The following is a 14,613-nucleotide window of genomic DNA, read 5'->3' as shown; positions in this document are numbered from 1 at the left end:
GGCTGAGCTCCCTGAAGCAATAGTGATGGGGGAGCCTAAGGAGGTGATGGACCCTAGGGGGGCAGGCACTTTGCAGGCATTGATTCCTTTGGGAAATGGGTCAGGCATGAGTCAGGCTTCCAGTGCTAGAGCAGAAAGAGGCGCTGTAGCCACAGACATGGGGGTCAGCAACCAGAGCAAGGAGGAAAAGTGTCCTTGGATGGGTCATGAGGCAGCTCCTTGGATTTTTGAAAAGCCTAAAAATAGAGTCAGTGAAGGCAAAACCAAAAAGTATAAAAATAATTATTCCACACAGCCTGCTAGAATGGAGAGGAAGGAAGAAATCCTTAACCCACCTTTTGTAAGGAAGGATGGAGTTACTGATAGTACTCCCCGTCAAAACAAGGAATTAGAACCTACTGTCCCTTTGTTCTCACGTATATCAGATACACCCACAGTGGAAGTAGTTGACCAGAAGGGTAGAAATGTTGAGGTTAAGTCTTTTGAACTTGGGGCTCTTGGTGGAAATAAAACAAACACAGGCAAGGATTCTCCTATTACTGAACTGGCTTCCAAGATGACAGACGTGAGTTGCCAAGACCAAATCCAGGGGGCAGGATTTGTTCCTTCAGTCCTGGATGAGGAGAATAAGACAGATGTGGCCAAAGGGCATACTGCAGTGGCTGACGAACCAAATAAAAGGAGTAATGATGGAAAAAGCACAAAGACTAAAAATAGTTTCCCTGAGAAGCACACTCCGGAGAATAAGATAGATGCAACAAAAATACATGTTCCCATGGAAACCATAGGGGACCACAGAATTGAAGGAATGGGCTATGTGGACGAAAATAGCAATATTACATTTACCTGCCCTAGAACTCCACCAGGGTTGATGAATAAGTCAGTCCCCCTAGAGGCTCAGGAATCAGCAGCCTGTGAAAAACCACCCACTTCTGCTTCTCAAGTAGTAAAGGAAAGTGATTCATTTCCAGGCACCTTGACAGAAAGTAAGCAAGAGACAGCTCCAGCCGAGATTCCCAAATTATTAGAGGTAGATAGTTACAGCAAAGATGGAGTCTCAAAGGAACAAAGACCCAAGGGTCCCTCAGCTATTATGCCCTCTATGAGCACAGGAGGAGTTGCCTCAACTCTGACAAGAGCCATAGAAACAGTTAGCAATCATTCTAACTGTCTGCAGCAGAAAGGTGAGCTTGCTGGTGCCGTGAAAGATGAAGCAGGCAGAGATGGAGAGCATGTGATAGGAGACTCTGAGCCCATGCCCAGTGGTGCATCAGAGCGCTCAGTAGAGAAACCCGCAGAGCCGGCAGGGGGACACCTTCTTTCTGGAGTGCTGATAAACGAACCCAGCCTGGCAGGTGAGGTCAGACGCCTAGAACCATGTGCAGATAGGAGTAATTTCCCAGCATGTCCAGTAAACAAAGAGTCTGAGCAAGGTTCTGCTCCAGTTTCAATTCCTCACCCACTGGGAGACAAAGCACAAAAGCCCAGTTTCTGTGAGGACCAAAGTACTGAAGGTAGAGATTCCAAGGGCCCAGATAATTTGAATAAGGAGGTAGATATGACTCTCTCGCTTCCAGAAAGTGAAAAGGATAAAAAGGATAAATTGGAGGAAATCAGTCTGGATTCTGACATCAGAGAAATGGCATATGTTTCCTTGGCACCACCAGAACTCCAATCAGATGTCTTAGATGGCAAAGTTGAAGTGACTTCTTCAACAATGATAGATGAGTTAGTAATAACTGCTTCTGAAGCTCCTCAACTCCCAGAATCCAAAGGCAAGATCTTGGAGGCACCTAAGAAAATGACAGAAAAATCTGAATCAAAGGCACCGGGAGAAGGGAAGAAGGAAGATAAAAGCAGAGCAGCCGAACCCATGAAAGGCTACATGAGACCTACCAAGTCCCGAGGACTGACTCCACTTTTACCAAAATCTACCATCCAGGAGCGAGAGCGATCCAAGCAGCTCAAGTCCAGTGGTATGCACCTGCCGTGGGGAAATGTGTGTGCTTGTGGCTTTTGGTCAGCATCAAAAAGGCAAAGAGCTTGTGCTTTGGTCTCATTCAGACTCTAATCATCCTTGTTAACCGTTGATTTGTTGGCATGAAGACCTGTAACTGCTAATGATGTGTTTTCTGCAGCCAAGGCATGCACGCCTTGTGTCCAGCTTGGGAGGCTGGTGACCTGGTTGCATGCCTTTTTACCCAGCACTGAACCTTGACTTTCAGGGGAAGTTGAATTCAAACGATGAATTGTTTAGCAGGAAGCCTGTCACCATCCACAATATTCTCAATTAAACGACCAAAATAATGTGCCTCCTATGCATACAGCCAAATTTTAACCATTAGGATTCACAGGAGGAAAGAAAACATTTCGTGTCCAGCTGTGTTGGGGATTTTTTTTTTTCCAGTATATGTATGTAGCTTATGCTGGTGGGATTCAATATCCAAATTGCTTTTGGAGTAAATGGAAATGGAAGGCCCTTTATGGTAGCCTCCAACCAGATTGGTAGGCACAGACTTTATATATTTGTGTTTCTCATACTGGGAAATGATCTCTCAATAATGGACTGTATCTGTTTTTGGTTTTTTTTTTCCCTGAAAAGTATACATCTCATCATGGCCTTTGAGGTTGTTCACAACCTACCAACGATGCTGTTTCTTAATCACTGTTTCCAGCTTGCATGAGGTAGCTACTAACTCCAGAAATGAAAACACGCTGGTTGGCCTTGGGGTAGCCAGTTAGGTTTTTGGAGGGGCTTCATCATGGGATGGTGTTCTGCATGGTATGGACTTGTTATTTTGGGTAGAGCTTGTGCTTTGCATGAATTTGTACCCAGTAAGGAATGTGTGTTCTGTGTACAGTAGAGAATGCTTAAACATTGTTATTTGCCTAAGACATTCTGATCTTTTCTGTTTTTGTATCTTCTTTCTATTAGCTACCCTATTGGCAAGGCCAGAAATGAGAATGTATGTAAAGTGCTTCCAGCTTTCATTGAGATTCCCAGCCCTCTATCTGATTCATTGGTTGTAGCTTCTAGACCCTTTCTTTTGTTTCAGCGGTAATTAAAAGATAACATGTTAAGTTTTCTGCAACTTAGGCATCTGTTTTAGCTCAGTGTTGCTGGAAAATGTAGAGGATTTGTTCTGATTGTTGAGGAAACAAGGCGGGTGCAACAAGACTTTTGGGCCCCTCCCTTGGCTAGCCACCCTCAGAGACGTGTTAGGAGTAGCTTTGCAGAGTGGCCCAGGAGGAAATGATGTATCTTAGACAAAAAATCTTCTCTAGATTTTATCACACCTTCTCCCTAAGGACAATCTATCCTTTTTTTTTTTTTTTTTTTTTTTGCTACTTAAAACTTTGGTAGGTAAAATTAAAATTCTCAAAAATTAATTTTTGAATAGGCTAATACATTCACATGGTATAAAAGGATATGCAGTAAAATGTAAGTCTGCTTCTCTCTTTTAAGCCCCATGCCAGTTTCTCTTTGCAGAGGCAACCAATGTTTACAGTGTCGTACACAGCCTTCCAGACAATTTATGCATAAAGAATCAATGCCATGTATTTCCTGATTTTATAAAAGTGAGATATACCGTGCATAATGACATGTACCTTGCTTTGTAAACCTAATTATTTTAGCGCTCTTTATAAATCAGCAAAGCAAGGGGCCTCAGTCTTTTTTTAAATGTGTGCATGTGGGCCAAGTCATGTCCCACTCTTTGTGATCCCATGGACTGTAGCCAGGCTCCTCTGTCCATGGGATTTCCAAGCAAGAATACCAGAGTGGGTTGGCATTTCCAACTCCAGGGAATCTTCCCAACCCAGGTATAGAACCCACACCTCCTGCATTGGCAGGTGGATTCTTTACCACTGTCACCACCTGGGAAGCCCCCTTTTTAAATAGCTGTATAGTATTTCATTGTATGGAAATAACCCTAATGTATTTTATTACTTCTTTATTGATAGATATATAGGTGTTTTCCTTTTTTTTTTTTCCTATTAGAAACCAGGTAAATAAACTAATCTTGTACATACAGAATGTCATACTTACGTATATACTTTTAAAAGCACATCTATATAATAAAAAGGGGCTTTGAATTTACACCTCTGGCTTGAAGAATATGTATTTGTCATTTTGATCGGTGTTGCCGAAGTTCCTCATCGGGCCAGAGATGCACCAGAGCTGTTCTCCACCCCGATCTAGACCAGTACTTGCTCCTCTCTACTTTCTCTAATAGTGTGGTTTTTCTTTTTTGTTAGATGTGCCAACCTAATAGGTTAAAAAATTTATTCTTGGTACAAGTTTATTTTGTGTTTTACTTCTCAAATGACTTGCTTTGTTATCCAGTTTATGAAAGCTGTATCTACTCTGAGTTTATAAAAAATTTAAATTTTTCACATTTTTAATCTTTCTGATCAGTGTAGTATTTGCTTATTTGTTTCTCTCTGTGTGTTTGTTTTTTATTTATGAGATGTGAGACACAATTAGTTGATTTTCCTTCTGTATTGGGGTATTGTATCTCCCTCTGAAATGCCACCTTTGTCGTGCTCTAAGTAACACAGTGTGGCTTAATAATATGTTTTAATATCTAATAGGTCTAGCCCCACATCTCACCCTATTTTTCACAGTTTTCCTTACTATTTTTGCTTATTATTTCATATAAACTTGATAGTTAGTTCATAGTTTTGCAGGGGGGAGTCAGTCAATCTTGTTCTTGAAATCACAGTAAATGTATAGATTACCTACCCTAGGGAGAGTTGTTGTATATACTGAGATTTTCTATCCAACAACATAATCATGCCACGTTCAATAATATCACATGTTTTAAGTTTATGTGTTTTCATCCCTTGCTGGTATTTTGATATTTCCTTTGTGCATATCTTGTATATTTCTAGTAAGTCTTATTTGAAGGTATTCAGAAAGCTAGTGAATGTTCCAGTGCAGAGAGCGTTGAGCAAGGCTGTGCTCTGAGGCAGGGGACTGCGTTGGAATATGGGGAGTGTCTGGGTTTGTCATGGGGAACGGGGCAGGGTGACCCTTTATGCCCAACCACCGTTGGTTCATGTGGGCTCTGATGTTTCATGTATAACTGGTAACAGACCTGGGTTTAGTAAATTTTACTTTTGTTCCTCACTTTGAATCATCTCCTGTGGTCAGATGGTGTTACCCATGGTTTTCAGGGTTTGAACAGTGTGTTATTAGAGGTATCCATAAAATTAATAGCAGTTACCACCTATTAAGTGAGTACTAAGTGCCTAGTTGACTGTGGGTAGGTAGGTGGATAGTCACGTACGCAAACACATGCACTCACCCTACGGTACTTTGAATGATTCTCCCCATTTTACACATGAGAAGATGGAGGCTTCCCATGTTATGACTGTGGAGGTCATGACCATGGTAAGGTCACACAGATAGTAATGTGGCAGAATAGAATTTGAACCCAAGTCTTTCTGACTCTCAGGCCCATGCTTTTCTCATTCTTGCCTCAGAGGAACCTTCTAGAGGCTTTAGGTTCTTAAAAAAAAAAAAAAGGTGACGGTTGATGATTAGTAATTATATTTTTTAAATTCTAATACCTAAGTTGTATTACTAAGCACTTTTCTAGTTGGAAAATGGAGACACATCATGAGGACATAAACTGAATCAGAATCTAATTTAGGATTAGAATCTAGGTCTGTCCAGCATTTTAGTCTCTAGGCAGAGACTATGTTTGATTTATTCATGTGTTCTCCCTAATACCCAGTATAGAGCTTGACTTTATATATATGATGCCTAATGACAGTTTTTGAATTATAAATGAGTTACCTTTTGCTAGGCTTATCTTCTTTGGAAGTAGAGAAAGTAAATATACTGCTAAAGTCTCTTCCAGCTTAATGATTCTTCTCTTGTTTTTTCATGCCTTAAGTTTAGGGAAACTTCAGCAGAAGGTTCCTTTGCATATTATGCATGTTGTTCTAAGCAGGGAACATTGAGATACTTTAGAAAATCTGAGCTCAGCTTGTCAGAAAAGGACTTCTTTGGGGACTGTGTGTTTTGTGTAGAGGGGAGCTGTTTTGAAGGGGGGATCCTTCCTGGATTCTGGTATATCCGATGGCTCTACAGTAGGTGCCCCGCCAGAAGGAAGCCGGGGAGAGCTGGGCGTGGGGCAGTCATCACAGGTCTCCGTAGATAGGCCCTTCCCTTTGCCGCAGTTAGAGCGTTTTCCCCCTCTTATCTGGCTGCATTCCTTTTTCTTCAGTTTGCTTGCGCCCATCTACTGTCTTAGAACAGTTGGGAATATCAGTTTACGGTAGGAAATTCTCTTGGTGTGAAACTTGAAGTAATTTATAAACACCATTTCCTAACACTTTCAAGGCCCTTGTACATAAACAAAATATGCTCAGCAGATGAAAAAATCATTTGTAATCTTAGAGCTCACTACAGTCTTACAACTGGAGATGTGCCTATTTGAGAATATCTTAAATGTAGTGCCATTTGTGAAGTTTCCTAATTGCCTTCTTCCCACTTTCCCTCTCATTTTCTGGCTTGTTTTCTTTTTACTCAGTTCAGTGGCTCAGTCGTGTCTGACTCTTTGCGACCCCGTGAATCACAGCACGCCAGGCCTCCCTGTCCATCACCAGCTCCCGGAGTTCACTCAAACTCATGTCCGTTGAGTCAGTGATGCCATCCAGCCATCTCATCCTCTGTCGTCCCCTTCTCCTCCTGCCCCCAATCCCTCCCAGCATCAGGGTCTTTAACAATGAGTCAACTCTTCGCATGAGGTGTCCAAAGTACTAGAGCTTCAGCCTCAGCATCAGTCCTTCCAATGAACACCCAGGACTGATCTCCTTCAGAATGGACTGGCTGGGTCTCCTTGCAGTCCAAGGGACTCTCAAGAGTGTTCTCCAACACCACAGTTCAAAAGCATCAATTCTTCGGCGCTCAGCTTTCTTCACAGTCCAACTCTCACATCCATAGATGACCACTGGAAAAACCATAGCCTTGACTAGACAGACCTTTGTTGGCAAATTTATGTCTCTGCTTTTTAATATGCTATCTAGAATAAACACTGTTTCCACTGTTTCCCCATCTATTTCCCATCTTTTTACTAGCTACGTATTAATGAAAGTTATTGGGAAATTCTGTATGTTCCATAATTTAAATCAGTTATCATTTGTTGAAACTTCCTACATGCTCAGTTAAACTGTTTTAACCCTTGAACAGTTCTGTGCTACTGTTCACCTTCTTTGAACATCTAAATGTTGTGGGAAATGAGTCCAGCAAATATTGGTTGTTCTACTTTCAAAGGAGTTTCTCCCCCTCACACTCCCTCACCCCTCACTTTTCTTTACCCTCTGACTGACAGTAGCATTGGAGGAGTCATACAGCAAATGAAAACCAAAAGTAACTTGCTTCTGACTTTTGGTGTTGTAGGTATTTTTACTTCTTTAAAATATGCAGTGGACAGTAGAGGGGACTTCCATTCTTATTTTAACCTGTGACATTAAGTAGGTCATTCAGCCATGAGCAGACTAAAATTGCTGGTTTTTAAGCTGTTTAGCAATGATGGTTATTTGTTTTTAAGTTTAGACAAAAATCTGATCGTCAGATAAACATTGTCTATTGCTCTGCAAATAGTGGACAGGGAGAATCCCAGGGATGGGGGAGCCTGGCGGGCTGCTGTCTATGGGGTTGCACAGAGTCGGACACGACTGAAGCGACTTAGCAGCAGTAGCAGCAGCAACATGATTTGGATTTTTTAGTATTTAGTTCATTTGTTGAACAAACATTGTAATGTATCATTACTCTCACATTCTAAGGGTAGATTGAGAAGACACATCCTTTACACCTCAAGGATTGTTGAGTAAGGAGATAACACAGAAGTTTTATTCTAGTGAGAGAAGTTCTATAATAGTTTGAGCTATGGGAATACAGAGCAGAAAGTAACTTAAGTCCTCTTAGGAGAGCAAGAGAAAGCTTCCTGGAGGACGTGACATTTGGTGGATCTCGAAGTTTGAAGAGCTAGTAAGCAAGGTATTCTCTTTATCTTTTTCAGGGAGGCTATGCCTGGCTCAGTACTCAAAGGCCTGGGATTTTTAAGTTGTACTTCTTGAAGGACTTTCATCTATAAACATTTTAATACTTTGGCCTGTTAAATGACAAAAACAATGCAATTTAGTATTGAACTTGATGTTGTTAACTTAAGGGAGAACAATCCATGGATTGGGGGCGTACAGTGGAGAGCAGTGAACCACTTTTCCCGAGAGATTCTGAGCAAGAGTGAGTTTTATAGAGCATTATAAGCGGCAACTGGGGGAAATAGGGCATGACTGGTTTTTGAGGCCTAGGGTTTCCTTATGTAAGGCTGGCAGGTCCTGTTTTCGAGGGTAAGGTGAACTGGCTGAAGCTGAGTTGGAGGACTGTGTTTGGTGTGTTTTAGGTTTGACAGGTGCTTCCCTTTTCAGCCTGACTTAGATTCAGGGGCGACTGAGATGGCATCCATTTTGTGCATCCTGGTAAACTGCCTTTATCAAAGGTCATGTAAATCAGGTAACTAGCTTCAGTTTTTTCCTTCTCTGCTTCCCAACTTTTGAGAGTTAATCAGGAAGAATCATGATTTTTTTTGAGTTAATGTACTAAGAAATGGTTCTAAAATTTAGTAGAATATGAATTTGAAATATTTTTGCAGACATATGTATTTATATATAAACACAAGCAGCCTTTACTTCCAGGTAAGAAACTAGATTGCAGCTTCACAATCTTTAGCTGTTATTAGTGAAGAATGTCATCCATCACTAACCAGTAGACTTACTGACTAATGATAATTTATTAGAAATCGTTTCCTGGAGACAGTAACTGGGAACATTTGTCAATCTGGGAAGTAGTTTTGTTCCCTTGGTAACTGAAAGAATGCAGAGAAGCCAGTTGTGGAGCATATCAAAACCAAGGCCTTGAACAGGTTGAGTACAAGCTCAAGACAAAGGGCAAAAAACCAAAAACGTCTGCCAGGGCACCTGCTGAGATCAAGCTGTATCAGTGCCCTTGAAAGCTTGACAAGTAATTATACAGTCTGATAAAAGAACCGTAGAGGTTACCTTCTGACCATACATGCGAGAGAATCCGTGCACTTTACTCAGACTCAGACATAATGGAACTTAAAAACCTTCAGCCCGAAGGGCATTCCGAATCACCACTTGTCTAGATGAGTTTAATGATGAGAGAGATCAGGCCAAATGATAAAAGTCTGTGAACAGAATCTGTCCATTTCTCCTTGAGCAGAACTTTTTTGCGAGCCCACTTAATATGTACCCAACACTTCTGGGCACCTTCAGAGCAGAGGTGGACAAATCTTCCTGCCTTCTAGAAGCTTCCACAAAAGGCACATAAGGAAAAGATTATGGTGTAGTTTCCAAATCCTAAGAAGAGGTAGGTAGGTCAAGTATAGTTCTATGACAACATAAAGAATTCAGTTTGGGAGTTGGAGGTCTAGGAGACTTTACAGAGGAGGTGACGTTTCTGTGGGTTCCGAATGAGGAGGATCAGAACCCAGAGGCAAGGAATTCTAGTGGCAGCTGAGTCTAGAATTTATGTCTTCGGGTTCTTGAGCACATTTCTTTTTGCCTGGGCATGCTCATCCTCTTAAGGCTTCAGGTTCCTCATTCACCAACTTGATAAACTGTCACAGTGACTGATGAGGCTTGAGCTCCTTGACACAGCTGCCTCCTGTGGGTGAGTGTGCATTCGTGAGTGAGATTGTGTCTGTAATTCTGAACCGGACTAGGGTACTGACAGGGCCTTCCTCTGATTTTGCTCATTACTCTGCACTAGGTTTTCCTCTTGATTTACCATCCAGGTAGCACCTCACTGGGAGATAAATAAACCCATTCATTCTTGTTCCATGTGGTCTCTTCCTTGCTATGTACTGCAAAGCAGTCGTGTAATGAAGCTGTAAGCCACTCTGTCCCCTCCCTCTTGAAAAGCCTCTGGATCCCCATGTTTTCTTCGTGAAGCAGGAGGACCTGCTTGTGGGCTCAGAAGCAGTCTGAAGGGATGCTCTCACAGTTCTGAGAGCTGTAACAGGACACCAAGGTGAATGTAAGTTCTCTTGAGAAAGCAAAATAGTAACAGAAGATAGCTAAGGAATAAGACACACTTTCCTCATTCCTTTAAAGACAAAATTTGACTATGTTTTGTCATTAAGCCTGTTTGTAACCTAGACTCGCCTTTTATTTTTTCCCATTGGTGATTAGAACTATGACCCTGTTGGTACCACCTGCATTTTTCACTTTATTATACCTCTTGCTCGTTTTTCCTTGGTGAGAGCATTGCTGTAGAGTAAGGTGACCCTATTTTATTGCCAGTGCACCTTTATTGTGCTTTTACCTATAATACCCCTGAGCTGCTTAAGGTTAAGATGAAGGATCAGTGTATATGAGTTCAGATTATGTTCAGAACAGAGGTCAAATTCACATTTTTCCAGCATTGCAACACTGCCACTTCCGGCCATGAACATAGCCCCGTATCAGGTGCTGATGTTAATGCAGGAAGCATGTTGGGTGTGGCCCCTGCACTCTAGTTGGGAGCTTGAGAAAACTATGTGAAGGGTATGAATAGTAAGCAGAGAAGGTGAGCAATGGAGACAGATGCTCCGGTTAAAGAAACTGTCTTGGGCTGGCCTTGGTAATCTCTCATTTTATAGACCAACAATAGCACAATCTTAACTTGCTTTTTTTTTTTTTAAGCATTATTTAAAAACTATAATCAGATCATTGCAGTTGATGGCAAACGGCTTTAAAAAAATCCATTTTAAAAAGAAAAAATAACTTTTCTTCATCTTAGAGAAAGACATCTCTTGTGCTCTTGGTAGAATATTTCACAATATCCTATGTTAGTTCAGTTAGGAACTTAGAGGCCAGGCAATAAATCTCAGCTTTGTTCAAGGCGGAGTTTGACCTTTATCTTTTCAGTGTAACATTTTCTCTGAGACTTTTTTCTCGTAGGTCCCTCAGTCCTGGATGTACAGTTTGTAAACTCAAAGCTCAGGATAGCAAAGAACTGTACTGAATTACATAGGGGCAGTGGGCTCTGGTGGGCCACAGATTGCCAGCATCCCTAAGTGCTGGAGGTCCAAGAAAGATGAGCTGCTCCAGTGGGTTCCTGTGGCAACTCGGTGACCATCAGGCCAGAAAGAGCGGGGTTGGTGCAGGAAGGAGAGACACAGCTCGTCCAAGGAACGAGGAGGGAGCAGGGCCAGGAGTAGAAGTACGAGGGACATACTGTCACACAAGTGTCTTACAGCTGGGGTACGTGTCGCCAAAGCACGGATCACAGAAACCGTTGAATGAACCGTTCGTTAGACTCTTGCACAGTGCAGAGCTTCAGATGGAGCTTTCACTGGGCTTCGGGGACTCAGTCAAGTCAGTTTTCAAGTGAATTTGACAGGTGGTTGTGACAGTGAACCTGCTCTTCCCCTGAGGATTGAATGTCTCCAATTTTGATATTTCATTGAGGGTTTTTTTTTTTTTTTTTAAGTGAAATTATGAACAATTTTTAATAGAGTCATTGTTCTTCAAGGGTTGTGGCTGAGGATTGGCAAATGAGTCTTATTTTTAAAACAGTTTTGTTGAGTGGGTGGAAGCGTGAGCATAATGTCAGATAAGCGAGTGTGTGGGTATACATGTATCTATATTGGTGAAAGCCAGCATCATTACTATCCTCCATACCCAGATTAGCACCATCCCGTCTTTAAAATTGCAGATCTTGACAGCATGCTAGTTAGCAGAAAATTATATTTTTACTTCTAACAGTGACATTCAGTTGTACAGAAAGGAGTTAGGTTCCTTGCTTTCTCTTTCTTTTCCATTCATTCCTTCCTTCCTTTCACACTAGTAAATACATTTAGCACCAACTGCTCATGGAGAGAGGAGTGTTGGCGGTGGGGGCGGGGGGGCCGGGAATGGGTTTTGTCATGAATGCTGGGGACTCAGTGTGATGTCACTGCCAGCTATGTGATCGTAGGTGGTGTGAGAGCTCCGGGAGCGAGGCGGGGAGAGCAGTGGAAGAGGCGATGTCGCTCTCACACAGGCAGCCAGCCTCGCACACCGCCGCTCCCAGCCAGCTCCGTCAGGGCCAGCCCACACAGTGCCGGGCAGTCTCTCCGAAAGAAATGAGCCAAGCCGGGTTTGAGTGGCAGAGGACAGAGGGCAAGCTGAATGAGATTGGGCTGAATGTCAGCATGGATGGGCAGCTGAAAGACGGGCTTGTGAAGAATGCCAGCTTCCTGGAGCAGAATAAGCTCTGCTTCTTTGAGGGGAAGCTAGACAAAGAGCTCGGCATTGAAGCGCAGGGCAAGGAGTATCAAGCCACCTCGGGTCACCTTGCGAGCAGGTATGTGATTGCAGACACCTACCATCCCTCAGAGGGGAGCTCGATGTACCAGAAGGCGGCCGAGTTCCATCTGGGACCCAGAGAGGGGCCAGACAAAAACAAAGCCACTACAGTCCTGGGGACGGTGATGGGGAAGAATGCGCCGGAGACTGAGAGCCAGCCAGATCTGCATTTCCCCGGGGCTGCTGACATGCCCACCCAGTATGTTAAGGAGCAGGAAACCAGTGTTTGGAACCCCAACTTTCATCCAATGTCAGAAGCTCAAGTCCCTCAGCACTCAAGGGAAGGAACTCCAGGAAAGGAGAATGGCACGCCTGCTGGCTGCCGGGTGATTGGGGTGGGGAGTGCCAGCTCCAGGCAGCCCAAATGTGAGTCCTCACTGCCGGTGGCGGCAGCCCACCCAGCCCCAGCGCACTCACCGCTTGCCGTTCCACCAATCACGAGGGTCGAGTTCACCCCAGAATGTTGGGATACCAGCTCTCATATCCAAGTCCATGATAAGGAGGTAGAGAAATTGAGTTTTCCTGAGGAGGGGGCTCCACTTGAGCAAGCCCCTCAGCAGAAAAAGGCAGTGCGCCGGGCCCTGTCTGAATGCTCTCACCTCTCAGTGCCCCCAGCTGTCAACCTTGCAGACAAGTATCCTGAACGTCCCGCCCGAGAAGATCTTTCTTCTGGCCTGCTGCCCCTCACCAGTAGCCCAGTGCTGAGTCCCACACCCAAAAAACCGGGGGCTCCTGCCATTAGACGCTCTATGACGGTGGCTGAGGAGCAGACAACCAGCCACAAATTGAACCCTGGAGAACTGCCCATTCTGTCTACTGAAGAGACACCTCCTTTCAACTGTGAGGAACCAGTGGCCAAGAAGAGGGAGGAATTGACCCACTTCAGCAACAACCACAGCAGCAGCAACAGCAGCTCTGGGAAGAGGGAACTGGGCACTGCTGGGTTCTCTCTCCCTGGTAAGCTGGAGCAGATTCCTGAAGTGAGCAGCGCAGAGAAAGGACAGGAAGATACTAGTGAAACAGCGGATTTGTGCTCCCAGGTCTGCCAGGGAGGTGAGAAACAGCCAGGACAGCCGGTTCTGGCAGGGAAAAAGGACATCGAGGTCACTGCAACCCTGAGCACTCCATCGTTCCTGTGTGAAGAGACCCCACGTGATGGTATGTTTCTAAATTTTGCCTCCATGGGGAACAAGCAGACAGCAAGGAAGGAACCAAAGTGCCAGATTACCGGCAGGAGCCTTAGGCAGCTCGTTCCTGCTGGAGTCTATGACTGCTTGGGGAAAGCCGAATTCCCTTGCATCGGAAGGCTGGGGAGAGTGAGGCGAGAGAGTGCACAAAGTGACTCCAGCTGGGTCAGCCTGCATGTCTGCTGGCGTGACAGATGGTGTGGACTGAGGGTGTGGGCCGATTGGGGTCAGAGAGGGGTGGGCTTAAGACACAGAAGCCCTTGTTTGACCTCATGTCACCCTGCCCAGCCCACCCCCCATCCTCCCACCCCTCAGCTCTCTGTTGGTTTGAACCAGATGATTCCCAAGCTCTAAATCATCCAATCACAACCGATTGACTTCCTTGCTTGAAAATCTGTCACTGTGTGGACTCACAATGGCTTTATCAGCACTAGCCTCGTCTCTTTAAGTAGCGCAGTCTGGGTGCGAGCTCTGTTTCCCGTTTTGCTTTTGAGAATGTTTTACTTTTGTTCGAGCTGAAAAAGAGCCTTGTAAAGCTGGCTATTTAATATTCTTTTCCTGTTACTCATGTTTGACCCAATCTAGCTTCTAGTTTTCTCTGTCTGTGTGTTAGGAAGATTTGTGGGGAGAAGGGGAAGAAAGGGAAAGAGGAGAGAGGAAAGACTTGCAATTAATAAACAGCTGAAGGTTGCGGTTCTTGTGGCTGCCCCTTTGTCTTTCTTCCTCGCCCTTTATTCTCTTCCCCACCCCCAGCCCCCCACCAGTCTTATTGTTGGTGGTCTACGAAAACTTGCTTTCCTCTGAGTCCAGTTTGAGCACAAAGGATCAGGATTTACAAGCTACTTAATGGAGATTGAAAATGTGTGTTTTGTTTATTTGTTTTAAAAAAAAAATAGCTGTTTCTGGGAACCGTTTCCTCTAGTATTTATACCTCTGAGTACATTTTCTCAAAAATGTTTAACTTTTTTTCTTAATATTAAGTGTATTTTCTCGGGGAAAGGACCCTTGAAGACTGATAGTTTTGTGGTGTTGGTTTTTTTTTTTTTTTTCTTTTTAATGG

At 43.7% G+C, this 14,613-nt stretch overlaps 1 protein-coding gene across 2 annotated transcripts in view; it reads left to right on the top strand.

Annotated features, from left to right (window-relative positions):
* Positions 1-14,613, top strand: part of MAP4 (microtubule associated protein 4) — a 153,486-nt gene that overhangs the window by 117,532 nt on the left and 21,341 nt on the right. Inside the window, exon 1 of one of the 2 annotated variants that reach the window (XM_052647602.1) lies at positions 12,030-13,524. The exons of the other annotated variant lie outside the window; for it this stretch is intronic. Coding sequence (XP_052503562.1) covers positions 12,045-13,524 — 1,480 coding nt within the window. The 5' untranslated portion in view covers positions 12,030-12,044. Of the gene's footprint in view, positions 1-12,029; positions 13,525-14,613 lie in introns of those variants that run through there. 2 annotated transcript variants of the gene reach the window in all.

The sequence above is a fragment of the Budorcas taxicolor genome, chromosome 1 (assembly GCF_023091745.1).
Source record: "Budorcas taxicolor isolate Tak-1 chromosome 1, Takin1.1, whole genome shotgun sequence".
In the NCBI taxonomy this organism is placed as follows: Eukaryota; Metazoa; Chordata; class Mammalia; order Artiodactyla; family Bovidae; genus Budorcas; species Budorcas taxicolor.
This window is presented reverse-complemented; position numbering and strand designations above follow the sequence as displayed.